Source organism: Struthio camelus, chromosome Z (genome assembly GCF_040807025.1).
Source record: "Struthio camelus isolate bStrCam1 chromosome Z, bStrCam1.hap1, whole genome shotgun sequence".
Classification (NCBI taxonomy): Eukaryota; Metazoa; Chordata; class Aves; order Struthioniformes; family Struthionidae; genus Struthio; species Struthio camelus.
In genome coordinates, this window is record NC_090982.1 from 73954342 (window position 1) to 73979167 (window position 24826).

The 24826-nt window shown below is 37.3% G+C and overlaps 1 protein-coding gene across 3 annotated transcripts in view; it reads left to right on the forward strand.

Annotated features, from left to right (window-relative positions):
- Positions 1-24826, forward strand: part of LOC138064460 (rapamycin-insensitive companion of mTOR) — a 92199-nt gene that overhangs the window by 18079 nt on the left and 49294 nt on the right. For 2 of the 3 annotated variants that reach the window (XM_068927210.1, XM_068927211.1), the window contains exons 4-6: positions 13337-13401; positions 19183-19314; positions 20377-20440. In XM_068927210.1, coding sequence (XP_068783311.1) covers positions 13337-13401; positions 19183-19314; positions 20377-20440 — 261 coding nt within the window. Of the gene's footprint in view, positions 1-13336; positions 13402-15456; positions 15492-19182; positions 19315-20376; positions 20441-24826 lie in introns of those variants that run through there. The other variant, XM_068927212.1, reaches the window with a different exon arrangement.

Consider the following 24826-nt stretch of genomic DNA (forward strand, 5'->3'; position numbering starts at 1 on the left):
GTATATGGAATCTAGATGCAATGAGAGAGGAAAGGAGCAAATAAGTGTAAGCAAACATGTGAATGTAGAGTTATGCTGAAATGTCTCTCTATCCTACCGGCTGATCTTTTGTAGTACTGTAGTACTTAGGAGCTTGAATCAAATTCCAGTTCGTGGGTTAGGTTGCACAAATAGAGCGAAGTGATATATATATATTTTTTTTTTCCTCCACGGAATTGAATCAAAGATTTAAAATGCTAGGCTGTCTGGATCTAAACTGATGAAGTGCGGTGAAGGGATTGTACTGATGAGCATGACCTGCAGTGATTTGGGCACTTCCATTGCCCAAGTCAACTTCCACTGTAGGTTTCATAGCGAAAAAGATCTAAAGGGGAGATTTCTATAAAATGACCTGTGTTGCAAATTTTTTGAGGTGCTTTTTCCAGGTGTAAGCTCCCAAATCATGGGGGTGTGAAGGGTATTTGCCTAAAAGTATGACAGATGTGTTGGGGGCTGACATTGTGAACTGACAAGAGGCAAGAAGTAATAACTTACTGCAGGATGAGAGATGATAGGCTATAGAAAGAAACCATGAAAGGCCTTCAGAGTGAGAGCAGCTACCATTTTTTGATAAATGAGGAACGGATGGAGAGGCTCAAAGAGAAGACTGATAGAGCATGAACAGTTAGGAAAAGGGTGTGTGTTTGAAGCACTCTGACTGTGGTTGTACTGGTGTTCCATTTGTCAAGGCAAGGGAAAAATGTGTTGTTGTAAATGAGCTAGGAGACTTTAGAGCTTCAGTGATGGATGGACTGAAAAGACTACCTCCAAATGATAATGCAGAAGGAGCTGGTTGGTTGTACACCTTTCTGCTGGAGAGCCACAGATAGGGATTTGTATCTGAAGATAAAACTCAAGTTTCAGTGACAAACAAAATGTATCCTGTAATCAGCAGTAGTCAAGAAAGAAGGTAATGAAAGGAAAGTAAGGTTTCTATTATGATTGTAGATAACCTGATAACAAGACATTGAGTAAGGTAACCAGGAAGCTCCTTGACAGTTTTTTTTAGAAAATCTTAAGTGAAAGAGAATGAATACCCAAGGACAGGTTTGGGGACCTAGTTGATATGACAAATGTGCGTCATAATCTTTGGAGTTGGCATGCTCCTTGGCTCGCTGAAAGCGCTCCTTGTAAGATTGAGCAACACTTCATTGGTTGTATATGAGATTCAGCTGTCAGGAGGGTGAATACTGAGAAAAAAATCACTAGAGGATAAGTTTACTTGTTGTCTTCACTATCTGACAAAATGCTGCTGTAGTTACTGAAATTCCAGATTTTATTTCAAGGAAGCTCTTCAGAGAATGCTGTTGCATGGTTGTATTACCTCAGTGTGCTGATCTGGAAACTTATGAATGTAGGTGTCTTCAGATTCTTCTGTTGATTTAAAGTTATAGAGCTGAATTAGGTTCATAGATAGGCAATTCCTAGTGAAGAGCCAATATTTGAAACTATGGATCTTAAAACAGCGTTGATTTTTGTATTAAAAATCATCAGATGTTAAACAGCTGTAAATTGGATAAATTAGTAAATATGCATAATGTAATTAAAAGGACCTTTGGTTCATCCTTTAAAAAGTTAATATTGAAAAACTAATTTCGTAATTAAATATCTGAAGAATTCGTCATTACTTTATGATTACCTAGTGTTCAAATGGGAGAATATGTACAAAAACACTAAGAAGGTTTTTATGAATTTAGCTTAAGTCTGGCAAGAAATGGCAAGTTTGTGAGAAGGAAAACTTGTAAAATTGAATGTAATTTTAGAAGACAGAGACTCTAGTTTGTAACCTTGTTTTGATCCTGAATCAAAACCCTGTATAATTGAATCATTTTATTCTATTTGATGTTTACCCCTTGTTCTTATATTGGTCTCCTTGGGATACGGTCTTAGAAATATAAGCTTGTGCATTTGATTGTGAAAATTGTTCCTATTCTTGTTTGAATTTTAAATGTAGTTATGAAAAAATAGTGATTGCAAAATGTATTGCCTTGTCTCCTTTGTGGTTGCAACAGTTCTGTGTTTTTAATTCCAGTGGTTAATAGTGAAAGCCTGGAGCTTGGGGGAGATAGTTTTATTTCCTTTTTGCATTCCACTCTTCTACCATGTATTGACATAATCTCAGTTCCTTCTTAGTGAAATAAGAGTGTGGGAAAACAGTGGGATTTTGTGATGTTGGATATGCTAAAGGCTGAGGATGTTTGTATCCTGCCTTGGAATTACAGCGGTGGTGACAAACTTGATTTTCGGTAAGTTTTTGCCTTTCATGATCCCTGTAAAAGGCTACTGATTATCTAGGGTATTTATCCCATAGATTTCAAAGGTACTTTCCCTGCCTATTTATAGCATATTTTTGATTAACATAGTACAGAAAACCTATAAAACTAGCTTTCCTGCTAGGAATGTTGTTATGCTTTTAAAAAAAAAAAAAAAAAAAGATACGAAAAGTCAGTACCAGTAAAAGCAGTTGCTCCCTACCTCACAATTTTTATCTGTAAAGAGTAGGCAACTCGTACATTTGAATCACAGAACAGTTGAGATTGGAAGGGACCTCTAGAGATCATCTAGTCCAACCCCCCTACTCAAGCAGGGTCACCTGCAGTACGTTGCCCAGGACCCTGTCCATATGGCTCTTGAATATTTCCAAGGACAGACACTCTAAAACCTTTCTGGGCAACCTGTTCCAGTGCTCAGTCACCCTCACAGGAAAGAATTTTTTTTTCTTTGGATTCGGGTCAAACCTCCTGTGTTTCAGTTTGTGCCTGTTGCCTCTTATCCTCTCACTGGGCACCACTGAAAAGAGTCTGGCCCCATCTTCTTCACGCTCTCCCTTCAGATATGTATATGCATTGACGAGATCCCCCTCTCAGTCTTCTCTGCTCCAGGCTGAACAGGCCCAGCTCTCCCAGCCTTTCCTCGTGTGAGAGATGCTCCAATCCCTTAAATCATCTTAGTGACTCTTTACTGGACTTGCTCCAAGAGCTCCATATCTTTCTTATACTGGGGAGCCCAGAACTGGACACAGTACTCCAGGTGAGGCCTCACCAGGGCTGAGTAGAGGGGCAGGATCACCTCCCTCCACCTGCTGGCAACACTCTGCCTAATGCACCCCAGGAGACCATTGGCGTTCTTGGCCACAAGGGCACACTGCTGGCTCATGCTTAACTTGTTGTCCACCAGCACTCCCAGGTCCTTCTTGGCAGAGCTACTTTCCAACAGGTCAACCCCCAGCCTGTACTGGTGCATGGTGTTATTCTTCCCCAGGTGCAGGACCCTGCACTTGCCTTTGCTGAACTTCCGGAGGTTCCTCTCCGCCCAACTCTCTGGTCTGCAGAAGTCCCTCTGAATGGCAGCACAGCTGACTGGTGTATCAGCCACTCCTCCCAGTTTAGTATCATCAGCAAACTTGCTGAGGGTGCACTCTGTCCCATCATCTAGGTCACTGATGAGTAAGTTGAAAGGATTGGACCCAGTATTGACCCCTGGGGGACACCTCTAGTTACTGGCCTCCAACTGTACTTTGGACCACAGATCACAACCCTCTGAACCCTGCCATCCAGCCAGTTCTCAGTCCACCTCACTGTCCACTCATCCAGCCCGCACTTCCTGAGCTTGCCTATGAGGATGTGATGGGAGACAGCGTCAAAAGCCTTGCTGCAGGCCAGGCAGACAACCTCCACTGCTCTGCCCTCATCTCCCCAGGCAGACGTTCCATCAGAGAAGGCTATCAGGTTGGTCAAGCATGATTTCCCTTTGGTGAATCCATGCTGACTACTCCTGATCACCTTCTTGTCTTCCACATGCTTAGTGATGACCTCCAGGAGGAGCTGTTCCATCACCTTTCCAGGGATGGAGGTGAGGCTGACTGGCCTGTAGTTCCCTGGGTCCTCCTTCTTGTCCTTTGTGAAGACTGGGGTGACATTGGCTTTCTTAAGAAATGGATGAACATTTGGATGAAATAGCGTTCTGCTTTTTGGTCAGAGTTAACAAAATGTTTGTATTCATGTGGAAACAAGTTAGATAAATTATTATGGACCTTTCTTGACAGAACTCATGGTAGACAGTAAGTTTCTTATTAATTCTAGTACATCTGAGGTATGTTAGGTTCAGGTTTTCTTCCTTGAAAGACGACTAGATTTTTAAGGTGTTTTTTTTTCTTTGTATATAGGAGAAGGGAAGTAAGTATTCTATTTAAAAAATAAAAAAAATAAAAATTACTGACCTACACTTCAGTGATTTTATACAGAAGTTAAATTATTTTTTAGTGAAATTATTTAAGATAATGGTGGTCAGCAGTCAACAGGATTTGTTACTTTATCTACAAGAATGATACTGTAAGGTAGATAGTTTGTATGACATTCACGTGCCTAAGAGATGGAATTCCTTTTTTCCCTTAACTTTCCTTTCACAAAGTTTACCACAACTAGTGGTATTTGAGTCACTACAGCACCCGTAATTATGGTACCATGTATGCTACATGCAGCGTATTTTACTCAAACCTGCATTTCATTCATCAGGTTTTAGCTATTACTTTTTATTAGTAATAACATTAATGTTCATGTTCTTGACTGTGTTGAACATACATTATTCTTACCTGACAAGTGGTATAACATATAAGTTCAGCTGTAAGAAATTAGCATTCACAGTTCTGGCTAGGAAGAGGTACTCTCTTTTTTCTGAATTGCAGCTGTGATAAATTCAGAAATTTTTCTACCTGTCCACTGCTCATCACCTAATACCTGAAGCCACAGTTTTGAAGGCAAAAGGGCTTATAAAGTACTGTCTAATCAATATTGGACAAAAATAATCATGTGCATTCAAACCACCCATCGCTATTCAAGCAAACCTGAATTTTGACCTGAAAACAGTTTGACGAGTTGACCTCTAGTAAATGGTCAGTGACACCTTCAATCAGCACTGCAGTTTATAAAGTCAAATGTCTGTAGCTTCAGCAAACTCACTAGGCTTACTCGTCTTTGATTTATATGGCCAGCTAGATAAGACAGGCACCTTGAAGTTTCCCAACTTCTACTGATTAATAACAGAACCTCCTGGTTGTTTCTTTGGGGTTTTCCCCACCCCCATGAGAGGTAGGAAGTGATACGTTACTGAAAACCAGAAGGAGCTCTACAATTGTAGTTACCTAGTGGAAAATAACATTTGGATTTGAAATATTCATTTAGATGGCTTTATTATAGATAGCTTATTCTGTTATTAGTTTCTGAGGGATCCTTTGTACCTTTTTAAACTTAAAAGCATATTTAAATAATACGCTGAAAAAAATTCACAGTCGTTATGGAGTTTTTTATTTTTAATTCAAAGAGAAAGTTGCTTCTTTAGGGACAAAATGAAACATGATTAATCGTTTCAGCTTAACCCTGACAGCATAAATGATACAAAAAACCCACTACTTTTCAATTTGGTAGGAACTAATTCCCTCATTCCCTCACTACTCTGGTCTATATATCTGTTAGCTTGTGACTAAGCTGCTAAATTTAACTGGGCTATGTAGCATGTGGTGCTACAGAGGTTTTCACCCAGCGTATCTATCTTATTCATGTGCCCTTGCATTGTTTCTTGTTCTGCTTCTGTTGTTGCTTCAGGGTCTTGGCTCCCATTTGCAAAGCCCAACTATCTTTGAATCTAAATGCAATACTGGCTGACCATAAAGTTCATCCAGAAAGCTGTACCACTGTGGACAAAACTTGATACCCCCCGATGAAACATGTAGCAAATAAGAGTAGAACATCCCCTCAGGAACATTCGGTTGTGAAACAAATTTGAAGAGTGCATGGATGCAAATCAGTGTCTGTGGTTTCAGTAAGGACTCCTCTTTGACGCAACAGTGATATCAAAAATTTTAGAAACTATTTTAAATCAAGCAGAAACTCTTTAGCTTCTGTGGAATTTGCTATGGAAAAAGAGAGAAAAGGAGAGACTGTAAAATCTGCTACACAGTCTCTCTGCCTGTGGTGGTTCAAACTGTTTAAAAAAATTACAGTGACTGCAATTGGACAGCAATTGGATCCATAGGATAATATCATATTTTTACCTATTAATTGCTGTGACTATTATTATATATAAATTTGAACGGTTTCGATGTGCACCCGAATTAAATATGCTATTGACCTCGTGTGGTTTTGTTGTTTTGAGCTACTGTTTCCAAGACATGTTGATGTGTTACTCATATTGCTATGACTCATCCAAGTAGCATGAAAAACTCATAGCTGACAGTAAACATGAAAAAAAGCTTCATTGCAAGTTAGTCACTGTCTGGCCTAGAGTAAGTTTAATTTTGTACTAATATTAAATCATTCAGTCAAGGAATCTGTACTATTCCCATTCATTTGCCATTATATCAAATAGTTTGATTTATAGAGTTGATTTATAGGCAGTTTTAATGACAAAAATACACTTTAATATTAAAGAAGAATTCATTTGTGCTTAATTGCAAGAATTCAAACGGTACGATAGTCCATTTCCATTTTAGTGAATTACAGCAATATCTAATGAAATGCTAAAGTACAAAGCAGGCTTTAATATTCTGGTACTGCTTGTGCCTACGGGCTTATACTACAATGACATTGCATCTTAATTGTTCAATGTTAAAAGTCCAAAACATGCTAGTTATACCTGGCTTTGTCAGGAATTCAGCTCTACCAAAATCACTACATTTGGTCTAGAATGATTAACCTGCTTAATGTTGTTTGAAGGTGAAATGAGAGGAAAGTACTAAAGTTAAGACTGAATTTGCCTTAAATACATTTAAGACCCAGCATTTATGACTAAGCAAATGCACAAAACATTAGGACCAGCTCAACAGTATCTTCTTTATAACAGCCTTCTCTGACTTTTTTTTCCTCCTTTTAAACATACATCAATCCAACCTTACTTCTGCCAGCTTTTTTTCCTAGACTAAATAAACCCAATTGCTCAGCCTTCGGGGGTGTATTTTCTGACCTTATATATTTTTCTGCTACACTTTTTCTAGTTTTTCTGGCCTTAAAATGTGATGCCCCAAATTGTTTGTTCCTCACCCAGTTTTGAGAACAGCCTGTAAAGTGGAATAAATGTTGCTGATCTCAAACATAATGCAGTCCTATTAGTATTTCCAAGGGTAAAATTTGCCTTTTTGGAAACTGCATGACATATTAACTCATTTAATTTACAGTTTGCTAACAGATCTTGTTTTGCTTTCTTCTACGGTATTGAGGGGGAAGGGCTGTTGCATACATCCTTGTACTTTCTGTTCACCCCCCCATGACCATCACTTTCTTAAATGTAGCATTTTACGCTTGTTTCTTTTGAAATTTGCTATTGTATTTGAAATTCTGGGTGTTTTCTGGGCATCTTGTATTTCTCTTCTGGTCTCCTTTCAGCTTTTCCATGTCTTTCTAACTGTGTAGTACTCTGAGTGATATGATACACTATTCCCTTCACTTGGTTATTTTTCTTACCCAGTTTGGGCACTCCTGTCAAATCACTGAAACTTTTTGAATTCCGATCTTGCAGTCTCTCTTATAAATTCTTTTATAGCTATAAATCCTGTAAGCACATTACACAGTGTAAACTGTTAAGAAAGCCAATACCTAAGTAGCGGGGGCCTTGGAACACAAGGAAACCTCTAATAACTAATATCATATAGACTTATTTTCAATCAGTTTTATCTGCTCATTCTCTTTCCTTTGTGCACACACTCAAACACATACGCTTTATATTTCAGAAATTTGTATCCGTGCAGTTTGTTAGATGAGCTTAAAGAAAGTCATAACTGTGATCAAGTTTCATGACTATGTTCAAGTTTCAACGTAAGATCAAGTTTCTTTCTATGTTAGCAAGGGGGTGCACAGTAGGAGGACATGTACAGAGGAAAGCAGTTGGTATTGAGGAGTAAATATGCATTTGGTGGGGACTGCTTACTTTGGACTAACTCTAGTCCAGTCCTGTGAACTGAATGCCCTTTAACAGTTGAAGCATGTTAGGTGAGTTCCTGGAACACATCTTCTGCTTTAATTTCATCTCAGAACCGCTCAGATACAAACCAAAGTCCCGCGAGTGGAACGACAGGAGACTCACTTCGGAAGTGCACTCACCATCCAAGCAAAAATGATAATATATTTGCATTTCAGGAGCACTTTTTGGATATGACCAGTGTCCACAGGCTACTGTTGTGTGCACAGCAGCTTCAGCAGCTCTACTCATTTATGGGTCAGTAAAAAGAAATCTAGTCACTGGAAAGGTTTGCGCATACCTGAAATTAAAGTCCTCTGTCAGGACCAACAGTTTGGCATATATTTCATCTTGCAGACTGCTTTCTGAGAAGAATTTCTGCTTTCCTTGTTAATAGTTCCCTTTGCGTAGATTCACATTGAACAAGTCTGTGCATCAATAGGGACAAATGTGGAACTGTGGTCCGTGGAACCACTAAAAAAAGCCATAAGTGCAGTTATTCTCATTTTCATGCCAGTGTTCTGTTCTTAGTGGGACACAACCATTAGCAGATACAAAAAGGGAGATAACTTACTGCACCTGACAGTTTGTTTATGTTTTTCCAGTGTCCTTTACATGCCAGAGTTATGTGCGGTTTTTATCAGTTTGTAAATGCTCTTGGAATTTAACTAGGAAAGGTAGTGAAGAATTGATGAGGGGAAAGTGTCTCAATCGGAGGGGGGGTGAGGATTCAGTGTTATTGGAAAAAATAAACTAAAATGAGAAGATAAGCATGTTTGTTTTCAAGGGTTTTGCCTAATATAGTATTTAAATGATTCCAGCTATGAATGTCGTTGAAAGAAAGAAAGAAACTGTAAAGCACTTTACTGTAAAACAGAATTTTTCATCTCATTACTTCTACTTATACTCTAAGTTATTTTGTAAAGGACTGGGTAAGGTTCTGATTTTGTTCAATTGTCTGTCATTGTTGCTCAAAATGCTAAGAGTTCTTCCCAATATGAAGTATACTGATGACAGTGTTTATAAGAGTAAGTGCTTTTTAATTTTTTTAGTTTCCGTTTTGGTGATAGTCTATCACCAGTAAACATATGTACGAACATACATACATATATATATATTTATATACACTTGCGTATTGTGTGTGTGTACATATGTGTGTACACAGCTTTTTTGTCTCATTCAACTTTGATGAAAGTTGGCTGCTTGGTAGATTGATTTTGCCTCTACTAGTCCTCATAATGAGAGAGGCTGAGAGTATTTGGGTGACGTTGCACATATACTTGATCTGTTATTTCCTGAGAGTCCACTTCCTGCTGCTGTGCCTGTTGGCTTCCCCATTAGGGAAGAGTTTTAACAAAACTGAACGAGCTTTATCCTTCAGCCTTCAATATCTTGATGACTGGGGAGGACCTGGTTACTCTGAAGAGGTTCTGGTGAAAGGCACAGGCAGGGGCATCTTAATTCTGTTGTGCTTGATTTATTAGGAGACTGAGGCACAGCATTTGTTGGCTTACTAGCCTGTGTATATCTCAGAATCAGCTCTACTCATAAGGCCAAGAGGTAATAGGCAAGGACTGAGAGAGAATGGTAAGATACTTTTGCTTTGGGCTAAGGGAGAGGATTAAAGAGGGGATGGGGTCATAGACTGAAGAATATTAGAGCTTTAAGTGTTGTGTGGGGGATGGAGGTGGTGGGGGTGTTGACAGCAGGCAGGAGAAGTAGGGGAAGGGTATTGTAGGAGGTGGGATTTAGTAGATACAGGTAAGAAATCATATAGTTGTGATTTCTGTTGTTATTCATTAAACAACTAGTTTTTTAATGTTGCGTTTTGTCACTAGTTGTCACTGACTTTATTTCAGTTACAGTTGCAGGGGTAGATTGAGGGGAAAGGGAACATGATATTAGTCATAGCTGAATAATATCGTAAAAGTTCAGAAGCTTTTTTTTAACTTTCATTTTCAGAGCTGATGTAAGATGGAAAAAACGCTTATATGTTAAAGATAAGATTCTCAGTGTTTCTGGACATAAGAAACTCTCGCCTTCCAATTCCATTTTTCTATCTTGCATGGTCACAATCTTTACTTTCTTATACCTTCACTGTATTTCCCAAAATATCTTCAAAATCAGTTTTGGCATAGCAGATCTTTTATTCAAATATAATCCAATTAATACAGGATATTTTTATATACATCTTGTATGTACATATTTTCTAATGATTTTGCTTAATGCTTGCCACTGTTTATTGATTTCTTTCTTATAACCTCCACGTTCTCTTCCATTACGCATTTGGTGGTATGTTGTAAAAGTGATTAAAAATGGAGTAAATATGAGAAAATAGGAGGAAGTGGAGAAAGAAGTAAGTGGTGATAAAATTAATATGAAGTGAGGAAGTGAGGTATGACTAAATTGACCTGATTGTAGAAAGACGTTAGTTGAACCTACTGGCATTAAATAGGTGTACTGATGGCAGTGATTTGCAATATAGAGTAATCTGTCAGATAAAATAACATTAATATCCTGATAACATTTTGTTTCTTCCAGAACAAATACAAAGATAAGATTTTGAGAAACTGTGATAGTTTAATATTGTGACCAAAAATGCGGCAGAAACCTTTTCACATCCTTATTACTGCTTCCTCTGTGACACATAAGTGAGGGTAAAAGAATTCATGGAGGCTGCTGAGATTTGGGAGGCACGCGTTCTTCTTTGGCTCTTGTGGAAAATGAAACCTCTATCTCCTAGTCTTAACTGTTTGAGAAGATAACGTAGTAATTTCAACTACAGCTTAATACTGTGTTATATGACATATCCACTAGTTATGGTTCCTGTTGAACTCTTACATTAGTGTGAATTCTATCTATAGACTGTTGTGCTTCCTGGGTAAGATACTGTATTGAAAACAGAATTGTGAAACTCTGTTTGAATTAAGCTAATGTAATTCCTCTTTGCCATGTAAGCAGATTTCCTTGGAATCAACACTGAACTTAAGATCTCCATCAAAAAAATGTTATTGCGTGATCAATGAACTGGACAACAAACTAAGAATAGAGGAGAATTTTGCATGTATTTAGTGTAGTTTATTTTGTGACTTTTTTTTCCAATTTGCCTTGGTAAACAGTCTTTTAACTTCTCTTAATTAGAAGATACTTTTCTATATCTAATCTGTAACTAATCTATTTATAAATAAATGGAATTTTTCAGCAGTGGTGTAATTTTTATTTGAAGTATAACACTGGAAAGACAGCTCTCTTTTGCCTTGAGTTTGAAAGGATTGCACTTATTTTCAGCTTTTGCCGAACTACAGCTACTTTGTAAATTGTATTACTTATCTTTTGCTTTCCCAGAGACATGTTTTTTCCTACCTCAGAAATATTCAGTTCTTGTAAGAAGGAAAAATGTCTGTTAAGGGTGATCTGGTATGTTAAAGTAGGACTTCTCATTTGTGTTTGTGGTGGAATGGTTGGGAAAGGTTTAGGTTTTTAGGTTTGTCTAGAGACCTAAACAACTACTGATGTAGTTTTCTGAAACTGAAAAATGGAGTGATTTTACTCACTATCTTCTCACACTGTTTTGCTTACACTCTGCCAGCCAATTTTTACAGTTCATAAGATGTCAATAGAAATGCTAAAGCAGCAGTGGTGGCCTTAGGCAATCCAACAGCACGTCATAAAATTAGATTGATAGTGGGATGTGACACACTGCCATAACCAGTTAATGCATGCAATTGCCTAGTTTTATTATCACTTAAATGTGAAAGGTGTGGAAAAAATAGGTTATATAATAACTTTCCTCACATTTTTTTTTCTTCTATTTTTTTGAGTATAGCCACTGTTACGAAAAATGGAAAACTCAAAGTATTTCAAAGCTAAGATTTAAGGCAAAATATGGAACTGATCCAGGCCAGTTTAATAATGTATGTTACTATTTTAACAAGATGAAAAATGATTTCTTAAAATGTAACGTGGTCCTTGGAACACTTTCCAGTTGTTGAGCATAAACCCAAATATTGTTTGTATTTTAACCATCATGCTAGTGAAATCAGTTAACTTAAATACAGAATTTGAATGCTGATTTTTAGGTGGAGGTGAAAAGTGGAATGGACGTATGGAGCATGTTAAATTTTTCAACTTGCAACAATTTCAAATTAAGTTCTCATTTCTTTTGTAATAAGTTTCTTACTGTTAGCCCTGAAATACATAAAAATGAACATGGCACAGAATTGTTTTTATAATTTCAGAACAGCAATGTTCACTAGCATGAACGCTCACTGAAATTCTCACTGAGGAGAAGCTGTTAATACTGCACTGATTTAAAATCGAATGCATGCTGCTTTTGAAAAGAGAGGGCAAAGTGCACATCTACTGCAGCCATTCTTAGTCACTGGAGTTTTTGAAAGTGCTTGGACAAGCACTTGGGATTTGGACCTAGTATTAAAGTATTTTATAATTTTAGCATGGTAAATGAGATTTTTTTTTTTAGGAATTTAACTACCACTGTTCCAAAGGAGAACAGCATCAGCTCTCCTTAAAAAAGAGACTGTTTTTCTTTTCTCAAGAAGCTAAAATGTTAGCACGCTCTAGATTTCTCCTTTGAGATTGGTTTTGGACATAAATACTGCACTTGTAAATCTTCAGTCCTGTGCTCAGAACCGACAGAGAAGGTTGAACTGTTCAGAAGTTTCTGCAGGTTATGGGTGTCTCCTCTGTGTGTGTGTGTGTTGAATTCAACTTTTAACACCATGAGCCTGGCTTGTCATTGATTCCACAGAATTTGTGGATGTTTTGTACCACTGAAAATCAAGGTCGATTACAGGACACTTACCATTGGTGACTCCTTCTGAATTTTTTCACGTGCCTTTGCTATTGCAAGACATGAGCACAGTTCATCGTTTTTTTTTCTTTGTTTCTTTGCTTTGAGACTCTCACTGCAGCCGTACCTCTTCTTGAATGCAAATGTCTTGTATGCTTCGGCTTCAGTCTTTCATCTGTGTTCAGGCGGTGTACCAACTGCCTATCTCGTGGCTCTTCTGAACAGAGCTGAAAGGCAGCAAGGCGAGCAAACTGAAGTAGGTGGAGATTAAAAATTGACCAATAGTCAGCTTATACAATTGTACAAGCCTTTATCCAAAGACAGGCGGAAGGACTGTGTGTGTCTGGTGTATGTATGAATGGAATACCAGCAGCAAAGGCTTTCAAGGCAGTCTGAAGCTGGCATGCTTTCCATTGCCGTGAGTGAAAGATGAATTTGATTCCTGAGATTTCTTTGAAAGCATTACCAGATATTTTCAGTTTTAAATGATCAGTTTTTTTTAAAGAGTTGTAAATAATGGATGCTTTCTTTTATTTTCAGCTTCTTTGTAATACTGGCCATGCTGAAGAAAAACTAGGTTTTACTTATGACAGCATCATAATATGGTAAGTAGTAAGGAATGCTAGAATAGTAGTAAGAGTACTTTAATTGTTCTAGGTGCGGTAAAACCAATTTTATTTGCACTTTTAAGGTACTATTTTATAGTTCTAGTGTGTTTGAAAATTTCATAATTAAATACATATGTTATAGATATTTTAATGGGTGAAATCAGAAATATATGCTGTACCACTGGGCAGAGGAAAAAAAACTTCAAGTGAGAATTTCTTTATTATAGTCCTCATACATGTAAAAATACTTCTAAATATCTCACTAGTTGCAGAAGACACTCTCCTAAAAATGCAGTCTCACAGAATGTGGAGCAAACTCTTTAAGGAGAACGAGGATTTGAAGATAAACTTTCCACGTTAATTTGATCTATATGATCGGCCTTGTAGCATTGCTGTCCTTGCAAGTAAAACATCCTGTGTAGGTACTTTCAAGTGGAATTTTCCTCTATTTTGTCACCATTTCTGAAACTCAAAAGTAGCTGCATGCTCATTTCCAGAACGAACTTCTGTGTTTCTGCACAGACATTGGTAAGTTTGTCCTGAAGCTCAGCATTGGTGGCAAAAACAATGAAGATCTAATATTTAGCACGATTTTGGATTTTTTCCATTTAATCATCTGATTTAAGAAAGCAAGCTTAGTAAAGCTTGTCACTCTTTAGGTAAGATTTTGGGGAAACTTTTATCACTTACAGAAATTTTGTAAATTTTTTTTTTCTTAAATGCTACTTACTTCCCCTGATAGAACTAAAAATTTAAAAAATGCTAATAAGTATATTTTTGTGAATGCATGTTTTGCTGTGAGCTTTAATAGTTTGTCTCCTGATACAATCTTTATGTAATCTATTATAAAGTTTTACGATGGGACTAAACATCACTTAAGAGTATAAGTTCAGAATTCTGTCCCACATAATTTTTAATACATGTCATACAAGTTTACACGTAGATAGATATAGATGTATCTAGATATGTATGTATCTATCTATATATAAAATTAGTGTTTGTAGGACTATTTACAGAAAGATCTGCTAATACAAATATATTTAAGGATATGGATAAGCAACAGTTTAAAAAAAAAAATTTTTCTAGGCAGACACATGAAGAAAATTAGTCCCTTACTAAGAAGAATGCCAAAAATGGCTTTTCAGAAAAATTAAAATACATTACACAGGAATATGATCTTGGTTAGTGAGGTTACTCTGATCAGTCCAGTGCTTCCTCTGTGTCTGTAAATGAAAAGCAAGTTTTATATACATGTATGTAGATTATTCTGCAACAGTGGTAATTTTCAAGCTCAGGGATACAACTCAAATATTGAGATACTGCAGTATACCGCCCGATTGGTGGTTCTTTGGAATTATTTATAGGACAGACTTTTTTGAAATACACACTTCTCAAACAAGCTTTTAAATTTTGCTCTGTGGGTTTATAGACATTCTGCAGTAGTATTCTGTTTGCAAGTTGTGTTGATAACAGTGTATACTCATTCAGAGTAATTTGCAAGTACTAAGCTTCTGATTCGATTAATTTAGGAAATTACTTTGAGAATTAGACACCTAAGTACATATATTCCTTTGGAAATAGCATATAAATTTGTCATTTGTGCTGATGATGTTCTCGGCAGTATCTTACGTTTCCACAGGAAACCTATTTGTTCTGCAGAACAAACTTTTCCTTTGAAAAAGTAAAGTAAAATTGCATGCAAGCAATGCTTCTGAGTGTTGTGCATTTGTGAAGTATGAATGGCTAATTTTAAAGCCCTAAACTAGTAGAGATTAATCATTTCAAGAAAAATTACAGATTTCCTATGAAGTGCTTGGTTTGAGAGTCAGTAGCCTTGATAGAATATTTAACCAAACCAAAGATTGCAATTGTTCTTGAGTTAAGGATCTGTTTTTTAGAACTCATTCTCTTTTTAATATTTTTGTTAGTCCAGGTGCCTGATTGTAGTTTCTTCCTGCCAGCAGATGGAGATAATAGTGACACATTTTGTTGTCATTCCCAGTGTAGATGGGTCTTGCCGGTTCCCAGAGCATCATACCATTGACAGCTGAGAGGAAGCCTTGAGCCATGAAGAAAATGGAGTGTTGGTAGGCCTCAGAAACTTTTGAGGTCTTTTAGTAATGTGCTGAGAGGCTTTGACCATAAAAGCAGAGTTCAGAATATTCTTAATTACCAGACTGAATCAAAGAAAGATCTATCAAAATCATTGTTATCATTCTGTAGTGAGTGGACAAGATGATTCAGGAAAAAGGTGCAAGAATGCACCTACGGTAGATGGTTGATATTCTTATTCCATCCTTTGTTAGTTCTTCCAGACTTTATCAGTCTTAATGCTGCCTGAGAAATTCTTTTTATTTCTTCAGCACCACTTAAAATACTGAGTCAAGTAGTAGTATACTTGGTTTCCCAAATAAGAATATACTATGCATTTATGTATGAAATATTTACTATTCTTGGTAAAGCTCACTGTGTCTTACACAGTCATAACTCTGGCTTTTTCAGCACGATGAGTGATCCACAGTTGATATCAAAATCATTTTCTTCATTGGATAGCGATTTTGCAATCCTGTAGTATGAGTGGGGGGGGGGGGGGGAAGTTTTTGTCTCGTGTGCATTAACTCATATTTAACAATCTTGTTTTTTCTTTACGATCTTGTTAACTATTCATCCCGGTTATGTTTAAGTTTCCTTGAAGTTTCTCATAATCATAATGAATAACATCATCCTCTTTAATTTTTTTCCCTCTCTGTTCCTTTTTCCAAATTATGAATCTTATATTAACTGCTCTCTACCAAAGGAGATTGTGAATCTAGTACTTAACTGTTGTCAGGATGTTTTCAATCTCCCATTAATCTCTGCTCTTCGCTATTCATTTTTTCAGAATTTGATTTGTGAAACTAATTTTCATTGCCTTATAACATCTTTGTCCCTTAATACAATCTTAACCAACACCTTGCTTGAAAGTTTTCGTTACCAAGTTAGGAAAGTGATTCCTCTGTATACACCATTATAATAACTCCTTTGGAGTCTTTCAAAAGACTAGCGGAATACAGTCCACCTAAACTATTCTCATTGCCTCACATGGTTCACTAGATTTATTTTAAGAATTTCTGATAAACAAGTCACCTGGATGAGCTGTGGAATCCTTTTTGTTTTTTTGTTTTTTTATCACCTTTTTCCCCTCTTGGCCATGGCTGTTTATAATGAGGTGCTATATAGAAATAACTCATGCTTGTGTTCTTTCCGGACCCTTAGATGTGAAGCTCGGTGGGTTACTGATAATATTTGCTGATGAGTTTCCTCTCGTTCTTCTATCACTTCATCTTCTGAGACTGCCTTGTCTTTAATACCATAAAAAAGGTTTTAGGGCGGGAATTTGCATGTAGATCTCCAAGGCAAAGACTTAGTACAAAGAAATTGTTTATTGTTTCAGCTGTACTTTGTCCATCTTATTTGCTACATTTCTTCCCTCCTTTCTCTCTGATAATTCAGTGCGTCTCCTTCATATTTCAAGTTTCTTGTTTGTGATATACTTGGGGAAAAAATGGAAACACACATGTCTAGGTCCCCCCCCCCCATGTTTTTCTACTTGTGATGTTTGTTTGTTTTTGCCTGCAGTAGCATGTATTCATTGAATTTTCATAAAGTCAGATTTCTGTTTTTGCTTATCCTATGTTCTCCCAGGTTTTACAGTTAGTGTTTTGTTTTAATGGAAAGGTTTTTGTTCAGCCTCGTACATTTCTATATGTCATTACTTCCATTCTACCTTTAGGGATTTTCTTGCCTTTATTTTAAGGCTAAGTCTTTCTGGCTAACCATATATTTTCATTGTATCATCACTATATAAAGATAGTGACACATCCTTTTTCAGTACCTGTCTCATTCGGATATTGAATCTCATGATAGCGTTGTCATTTGTAGTGGTTTCACTACTGTCAGTCCCTTAACTCCTGTCCACAAGTTAAGAATATGCTTCTCTTGTGAGTTGTAGAACAAGCTTTAAAAGCACTAATTAATTTGGAGAAACTGTGTGTCTGAAGATCCTTTTGTGATGCCCTTCAAGAAAAGTTTTTGTCTGCACTATAAAAATAAATAGTGCTTTACTTGATGGGAAAAAAATCCAGATTCAGGATTTGGTTGTCCTAACAGGAAATATCATCGATAGTAATGGCACTAATTCACTGAGAAGTGAGTAACTTCTGTCTTAAAAAGAAACAGTTCTGATGAGTTGTCTTAAACTGGCATACCTAAGCAAATTGCAAATTCTAAGGCAGAGGTTCAGATAGGATCATTGAGAAGAACTGATTCTTATTTGCTCATCCCTCAGACTTCCATGTATGTAAATCTGCAACACAAGAAACAAAGCATGATTCATGATTTAAAGCATAGCTATGATCTCAGCACACTTGAAGACTTGCTTGTCTTTTCTTCTCTCCGCTTTTCTTGAACGATTTGGAAACGAATCTGTCTTCCATTTCAGTTTTTTAGGGGAAGAATTTTTCACAATAATGAGAATCAGTTTCTTATTTGCTACTGGCTCAGCTTGAAGTAAGTAAAGACAGTTAGTGGCATTTTTCTGATATGAAGAGTCATATTTAATTTTACAGCAGTGATGGTCTTGCTAAAGTAATTCCCTACTTTGTGCTGAAGGCAATAATTAGTTCATCTTTATTTGCATATAGTTTTGCAGCCTTTCTGCTTTGTCTGGCCATTACCTAGGAGTAGAATCCTAAGAGTAGATCGTAGTGAGTTTTATATGGACTGATTAATCTTCAGAAAGATTCGGAAGATTTGGCCCTTGGAATAATCGATTACCCTACATGAGCAACGCAGAATAAGAAAAGAAATGAAACAATCCTATTAAAATATGTGGCTGAATGGGGTTTTTTCCCTTTCTTTTTCCCTTCCCCCCCCCCCCCCCCCTGCTTAGTCAAGGAAGTGGGACCAAAGCTTATGAGGGCCTTCAGAAGGGTGATTTTTTTTTTTCCATTTGTACTTTCAGATTCCATCTCTGGAGGTCTTCAAAAGCTCCTACCTTTCTTTTAACCTAGACGGTGAATTTAAACAATTACATTATGGTGACTGTTTTGTTTAGGAAAGGTTACCGTGATGCAAGCAAAATGCTTTCAAAATTTCTCTTGTAAAGAGAAACACATTTCAATTAAATGTTGAAATGAAATCTGTGGCAATTTATTTTGTGTGAGGTTGCCTAAATTACATATTTTCCTTTGACTCTTCTGTAATGTTTCATGTTCGTGTCAACATTGAAATATTGGGGCCATAGCATCTTTAATGAGTGGTGCATATAGCTACTTAAAGTGTTAATTTCCCTCTTCTTAGGTGTCAAGACATTTCTTTTAGGATTTATGCTTATGGGCTGACAGTCCAGCAGAGGAGGAAATGTTCTCCACCTGTTAATTTTCTTGAAAATGACAACTAATCCAGAATATCTTTCCAGGACTAATATTGTGCTCGTCTGTTCTGTCAAGTAACAAGTCATGTACAGGTCTTTAAATCATTTCAGGGATGTAGGATTTGTTCTTAAAAATTTGGTTTGTTGCGTTCTTCAGATTAATATATTGTCTACATCTGCTGGCAAGGTGGAAGTTTGCCCTCTAGGCCGTACAGATACGTATCTCAAAGACACAAAATTGATGCGGAATGCTTCTCTTTAAACATCAGACTTTTTATTTTAAATTAGGAGGTAGTAGCTGCCTGTCAGATGGTGAAGTCTACCTGCTCCTATAGAATTGTTTTTCTGCTTTTTCTTCATTGTAGTCTGCGGTTAGCTTTACTGAATGAAGCAAAAGAGGTGCGAGCAGCAGGATTGCGAGCCCTCCGGTATCTCATTCGGGACTCCGGAATTCTCCAGAAGGTGCTAAAGTTGAAAGTGGATTACTTGATAGCCAGGTAACTTTTCTTTCGTTACAATCGTCGTTGTAAATCTCTTGGTTTTTTTAGTGGTTGAAAGAGATGAGGAAAGATGTTTTCATGTCTGTTTGCATTCTTGGTATGTAGCTTTATAGAAAGCTATTTTCTTCAATATTGAATTTTTTTCTTCAACTTCCTTCTTTAAAAATAGAGGGATAATATATCACACCAGTTAAAATAAAATGCTATCTGAACGTGTGATATACTATGAGGAAGCTAAAAAAAAAAAAAAAATGGATGTACCTAAATTAAAGCTAATTTTGAACCTTAAACGGTATTAACCATAAATTAATCTGAAGTGTTATTAGGGAATTGAAACCTAAGAAATTTTATGTCTTAACTTGTTTCATGAGGTTCATTCTGATTCTTTGTATTACTGTAGTGCTTTAGGAGCCTGTTGTACAAGGACAAGGGGAAAAAAATAGTTCTTTCCCAAGGATTCGTCATCTAACTATAACCAATAACACAACAGAGAAATAGCAGAGGGCAAACTAACAATGAGATAAGATCAACTTGATGAGTACCTCTAACTGTTATCATCTCTAGTGCTTATTTTGTTAAAATCTTGTGAAACTTAATATGCTGAGGGGTGTGTGTGTGTGTATGTATATGTATATACACAAATATGTAGAGATGGCTAGATACAGACATGCATATGTATACACACTCAGTTTTAGTGCGCACTTTTAATTTCCCTGGGGTAAGGGGGCTTTTGTGATCTGGGAACACACAGAGCAAATGTTGATGTGAAATAGAAATATTTTGTTGAGTCTCACTTGAAACAGCAGATACAGCTAGCTCAGATATGCTGTTGAAGCCTTTCTGCCTCCTCATTGTGTATTTGAGAACATTCTAATGATTTACATATAATGAGGATAACGGCATGAATAAGTATGCTTACTAAAAAGCAGAATTTTTAAACAATTGGTCATAATATTTTTTAATGTCTATTCAGTTGCATGAATATTAACAATGAGATATTAACAGTTACGGTGAAAGCTAGTGTTGTTATAAACAAAACATTTTTTTAACTTATTTCAGGTGCATTGACATACAGCAGAGTAATGAAGTAGAAAGAACACAAGCACTTCGATTAGTCAGAAAGGTAAAGTCTAAGAGTGTATGGTTTTATATTAGATAGGCCAGTCAGCTGTGCTGACTCCCAAGATTTCTCCATCAGCAGTTCTTTTTCTCACAGTCTCTAATTCCTTACCTTAATTATTATGTGAGAAGCAATTATAGCTGTTAATTCAGAAAAGAGAAGGAAGGGCACTGCTGAGACTTACTGTGATTTTAATCCCTTACCACTGACAGTCTTGAGCGGGCTAGAAGAATTGTGCTCACCTTTCTTTGATGAAGATAAAACCGGGCAAGATTTGGGAAGAACTTATCAAACGATGAGTGCAAGGATATAAGAACCACACTATTAAGTTTATCTAATAATTTAACTTTATTGTGTAATGTGTTTAAACATATATGAGTTAAGGATGAGAGCTCTTCTGCCATCTGAGAAATGAGGCAAATTGCCATCGCTGCAATAGTCAGTTCAAGGAATGCATCCAGCCTTAATTGCTTTATCCACGGGTGTTGATGCTGGTTCTCTTCTCAGATACACAATAAGACCTAGCTATTCTTTGCTGGTTACTGTACTGTGTTCCCATGGGCATGAGGTGTTTGAAGCTGTTGGAGCTACGTTTCCAAGTTCATCTTGGAGAACTTGGCATACATAGCTGCTGCCTTTGTACTGGACACTGCTATTTTTTCTCTTGCTTATACTGTTCTACTGAGCATCTTAGAAGAATTACCTAAGACCGATGTGAGATTTGAAGTAGATGAAACAATTGTTCCCCGGGAGCACTTCATTTAATCTCAGTGATTTGCACGTGTGTATGTGTATGGGCTTAAAATATAGAAGTTTGATGTGCAATTTGTTTTCTTAAAATAGGCTCACTTGGTTTGTCTTACACGGAATCACAGAATCATAGAATGGTTGAGGTTGGAAGGGACCTCTGGAGATCATCCAGTCCAACCCCCCTGCTCAAGCAGGGTCACCTAGAGCATATTGCCCAGGATCGTGTCCAGGCGGGTTTTGACTATCTCCAGCGAAGGAGACTCCACCACCTCTCTGGGCAACCTGTTCCAGTGCTCCGTCACCCTCACAGTGAAGAAGTTTTTCCTCAGGTTCAGATGGAACTTCCTGTGTTTCAACTTGTGCCCGTTGCCTCTTGTCCTGTCGCTGGGCACCACGGAGAAGAGGCTGGTCTCATCCTCTTGACACCCCCTCTTCAGATATTTGTACACATTGATGAGATTGCCTCTCAGTCTTCTCTTCTCCAGGCTGAACAGGCCCAGCTCTTGCAGTCTTTCTTCAGAGGAGAGATGTTCCAGTCCCCTGATCATCTTGGTAGCCCTCCGCTGGACTCTCTCCAGTAGTGCCATGTCTCTCTTGTACTGGGGTGTCCAGAAGAGACAATATTCTTGATTGGCACAACTGTTAACAGGTTTTTTTAATCTTGATGGGGGGAAAAAAAGGAGGAATCGCCCGTATCAGCGTCACGGGTCCTTGAGGAAGTTGCAATTTATAAATGTTCTTGGCTAATCTGTTTAAGGGACCTTCAGTGTAGGGCTTGGATAACTTAAGTAAGAAACACATTTATAATGAACTGATTTTACTGGGCCCAGACGTTTGTCCTCATATTCCTGGCTTTTCTTGAGCATTTTCATCTTGAGCCAAGACTTCTGTTCTGATACTTGAAACAAGAAACGAGAAATAAATCCAGTAGTTTCACCTGACAAAATGATCCTGAAAGAGCCACTAGTGCTTATTTTTTTTCCCCTGTTGTACAAGGGTTCTGATTTTAGTTGTCTTCACAGTGAACCCAAAGAACCATGAACTTGCATTGCATCACTTGCAAGAATGCCTAGGGAAAGGGGCATTTCTACCTTCTTTCAAATCATATAATGAAACTAATTCAGTGCTTATTCAGGGTTAACCAGTACTTACAGAACCTGAACAGGAGTGTTTTGCTGGTGAAGAAGGAACTCGTTGAGGGTATTATATATGCATCTGGTGTCTCCTTTGATTGAAGATGCACAGCTCCTGTTGAAGAGTATTCCCTAGTTCACTAGCTTTACTTTGGTGCTGAGAGTTACATTAATGAATGATGTCTCTCAACATCTTTTGCTGCCTATTCAGACAGCCTTGTTTCTTAAAAACAAAAGCAAACAAACAAAACAACCCCACCCAACCTGGCCATCAGTAAAGTTAACGCCTTTTTCACATCCTCCCCGGACTTCACCTGTTAAGTATACATTGGCACAGAGCAGCCCATCATTAAGAACTCTCCCCTCCCGAAGGATGCTGTGGCACAACCTGTGGCTGGGGCGTTCTGTGTTCACACACTGTCTCTTTCTAGCCCTTCTCTTGCCCTTCTCCCATCTCTCCTCATCTCTCTCAAGATCACAGATTTGATGGTTTGAGACCAGGTTTCCTAATCGATTATTTAAAGGTCTAGGAGAGGAGAATGAATGGCAAATACAGTGATCAGACACAGTTAGTTTACTTATGCAGGCGATACTGTTTACTAGTGAGCCGTTGAAGAGCTGAACTGGGTTTCATCTCTGTCTCAGAACTGTTATTGTTTTGTGTTCCAGAGGCTGGACGTGATTCTCATGAACTCTTTTTTAAAAAAGAAAAAAAAACACACAGTACAGAAAGAGAAAAGAAAAACAACTTTAAACTTTTTTTATTAAGCTTTTTTTTTTTGAAGACTTTGTATATTTATTTTTTCCTTTGACTGTATACTCTGTGAGGTGATATCTGTAATACCACCTTTACGTTTCCTAGTGATAACTTTGTAATATAGCCTTGAAAAGGCTAAATTCAGAAATCGCTTCTTCACCTAATAAAAGTCATTCTGTCTATCTTTTAATAATTTAAAAGGCAAGTTGTTTTATTTTTCAAAGCAGAAGTCAGGATGAGGTGTAATATGAACCACTCTCTTTCTTCCTCTTGTTTAAAGAAATCTTTAAAGACTGACTTCATAGTCTTTGTTAGTTTTTTTTTTCATCATAACTGCCTACAAGTAGCCTTGCCTTGCCTGTCCTTGGTCTTCAGAACTGCATTTACATATGTAGAGTATAATGAAAGGAAATGCAAAACTGATATTTATCCTACTGAAACACTTGGAAGTTAACATTGAAAGAAAAAAATCTTTTCCTTTTCAAAACCAAAGAAAGGAAAGGAGCGAAACAAACGTAATTTTAAGAGGCTTCATGTGTTCTCAAGCTATTACAGGTACATATGAATGTTCGTTTTGAGTAGAAGACAAAGTTATGATTTTGTAGAGCAGATTACGCCCGTTCTCTTGCTAATTCTTGTTATTATTTGCCCTAATAAAAACGAAAGACTGTGGGTGGGGAAGGCTTTGGGTTTACTTCAGAGCCTGATTGTCAAGCTTCCTGTTTTGTGGGTGACAACATTATGTGTAACAAGAAGTTTCTCAAAAATATGTCACAAAAATAAACTTGTTAAAACATTCAAATGTATTTATTTAGTAATGGCTGATTTCTTCTTTTTAACAGTGTCTGAAAAGGAAGAAAAAAAATTAGCCTCTTTTGGCTGAGCTGGTACCTATAAGATATCTAAGGGAGCCCTAAAATGAGTGCAGAACAAAATAATTTTGAGAAAGTAATGGAGATAAGCCTGCCGTTCTTAGCAATGAAAAGGATATTGAGGCTTCTTTCCAAGGTTTTGTTTAAATAGTTGTTTCAGGTGTGCTTTTTCGCGCTTTAATTTGATTCATTAGTAGGAAAAAGTATGACATGGCTGAGTGGGCTTTAACAAATTATGTTGTTCCCTTTTTAAGCAGTCAGACCAAAAGTCTTATTTCCCCTTACTAATTTCGTCTGTTCATATTTACTGATGTCCGTGTAATGTAGGAGGCAGGGTGTGAGCATTTGATTTAAGCAAACTGTTAAAAAACGTGAATAGGCAGCTGCTCAGCCATTGTAGTCAAAGCCTCTTCCCCTTTAATATGTACACATGGTCTTGCTCCTTAATCTAAATTGTATTTGTCTCAAACCAGCAGCTGAGGATTTCCATTGCACAGGGGAGCTTCACTAGTGTAAAGTAACGTTGGCTGTTAATACCTGTTTTTGTATTCTGTCTCAAATTTATTGCAAATTATTTTTATTTTCCAATTGAAGAAGGACTATTGATTTATTATTGGAAGGAGGTCTTGTTTCATCTTTACTTTTCAGTCTGACATGTGGTTAGACCTGTGGTTTTTGTGACATACCTTTATAACCTATCATGAAGTTGAATTGTGCTGCAGTTCTAGGAAGATCAGGTACACCTAAAACCCACTGTATAGTATTACTAACGCTTACCTTCCAAATGCTGTAGCAGCAGTTTTTGTTGATTGTCCTTATTTCTGTAGCCTGCAGCACAGTCTCCTCTCCTGCATGCCTAAGGAGCTGTCTACCAAAC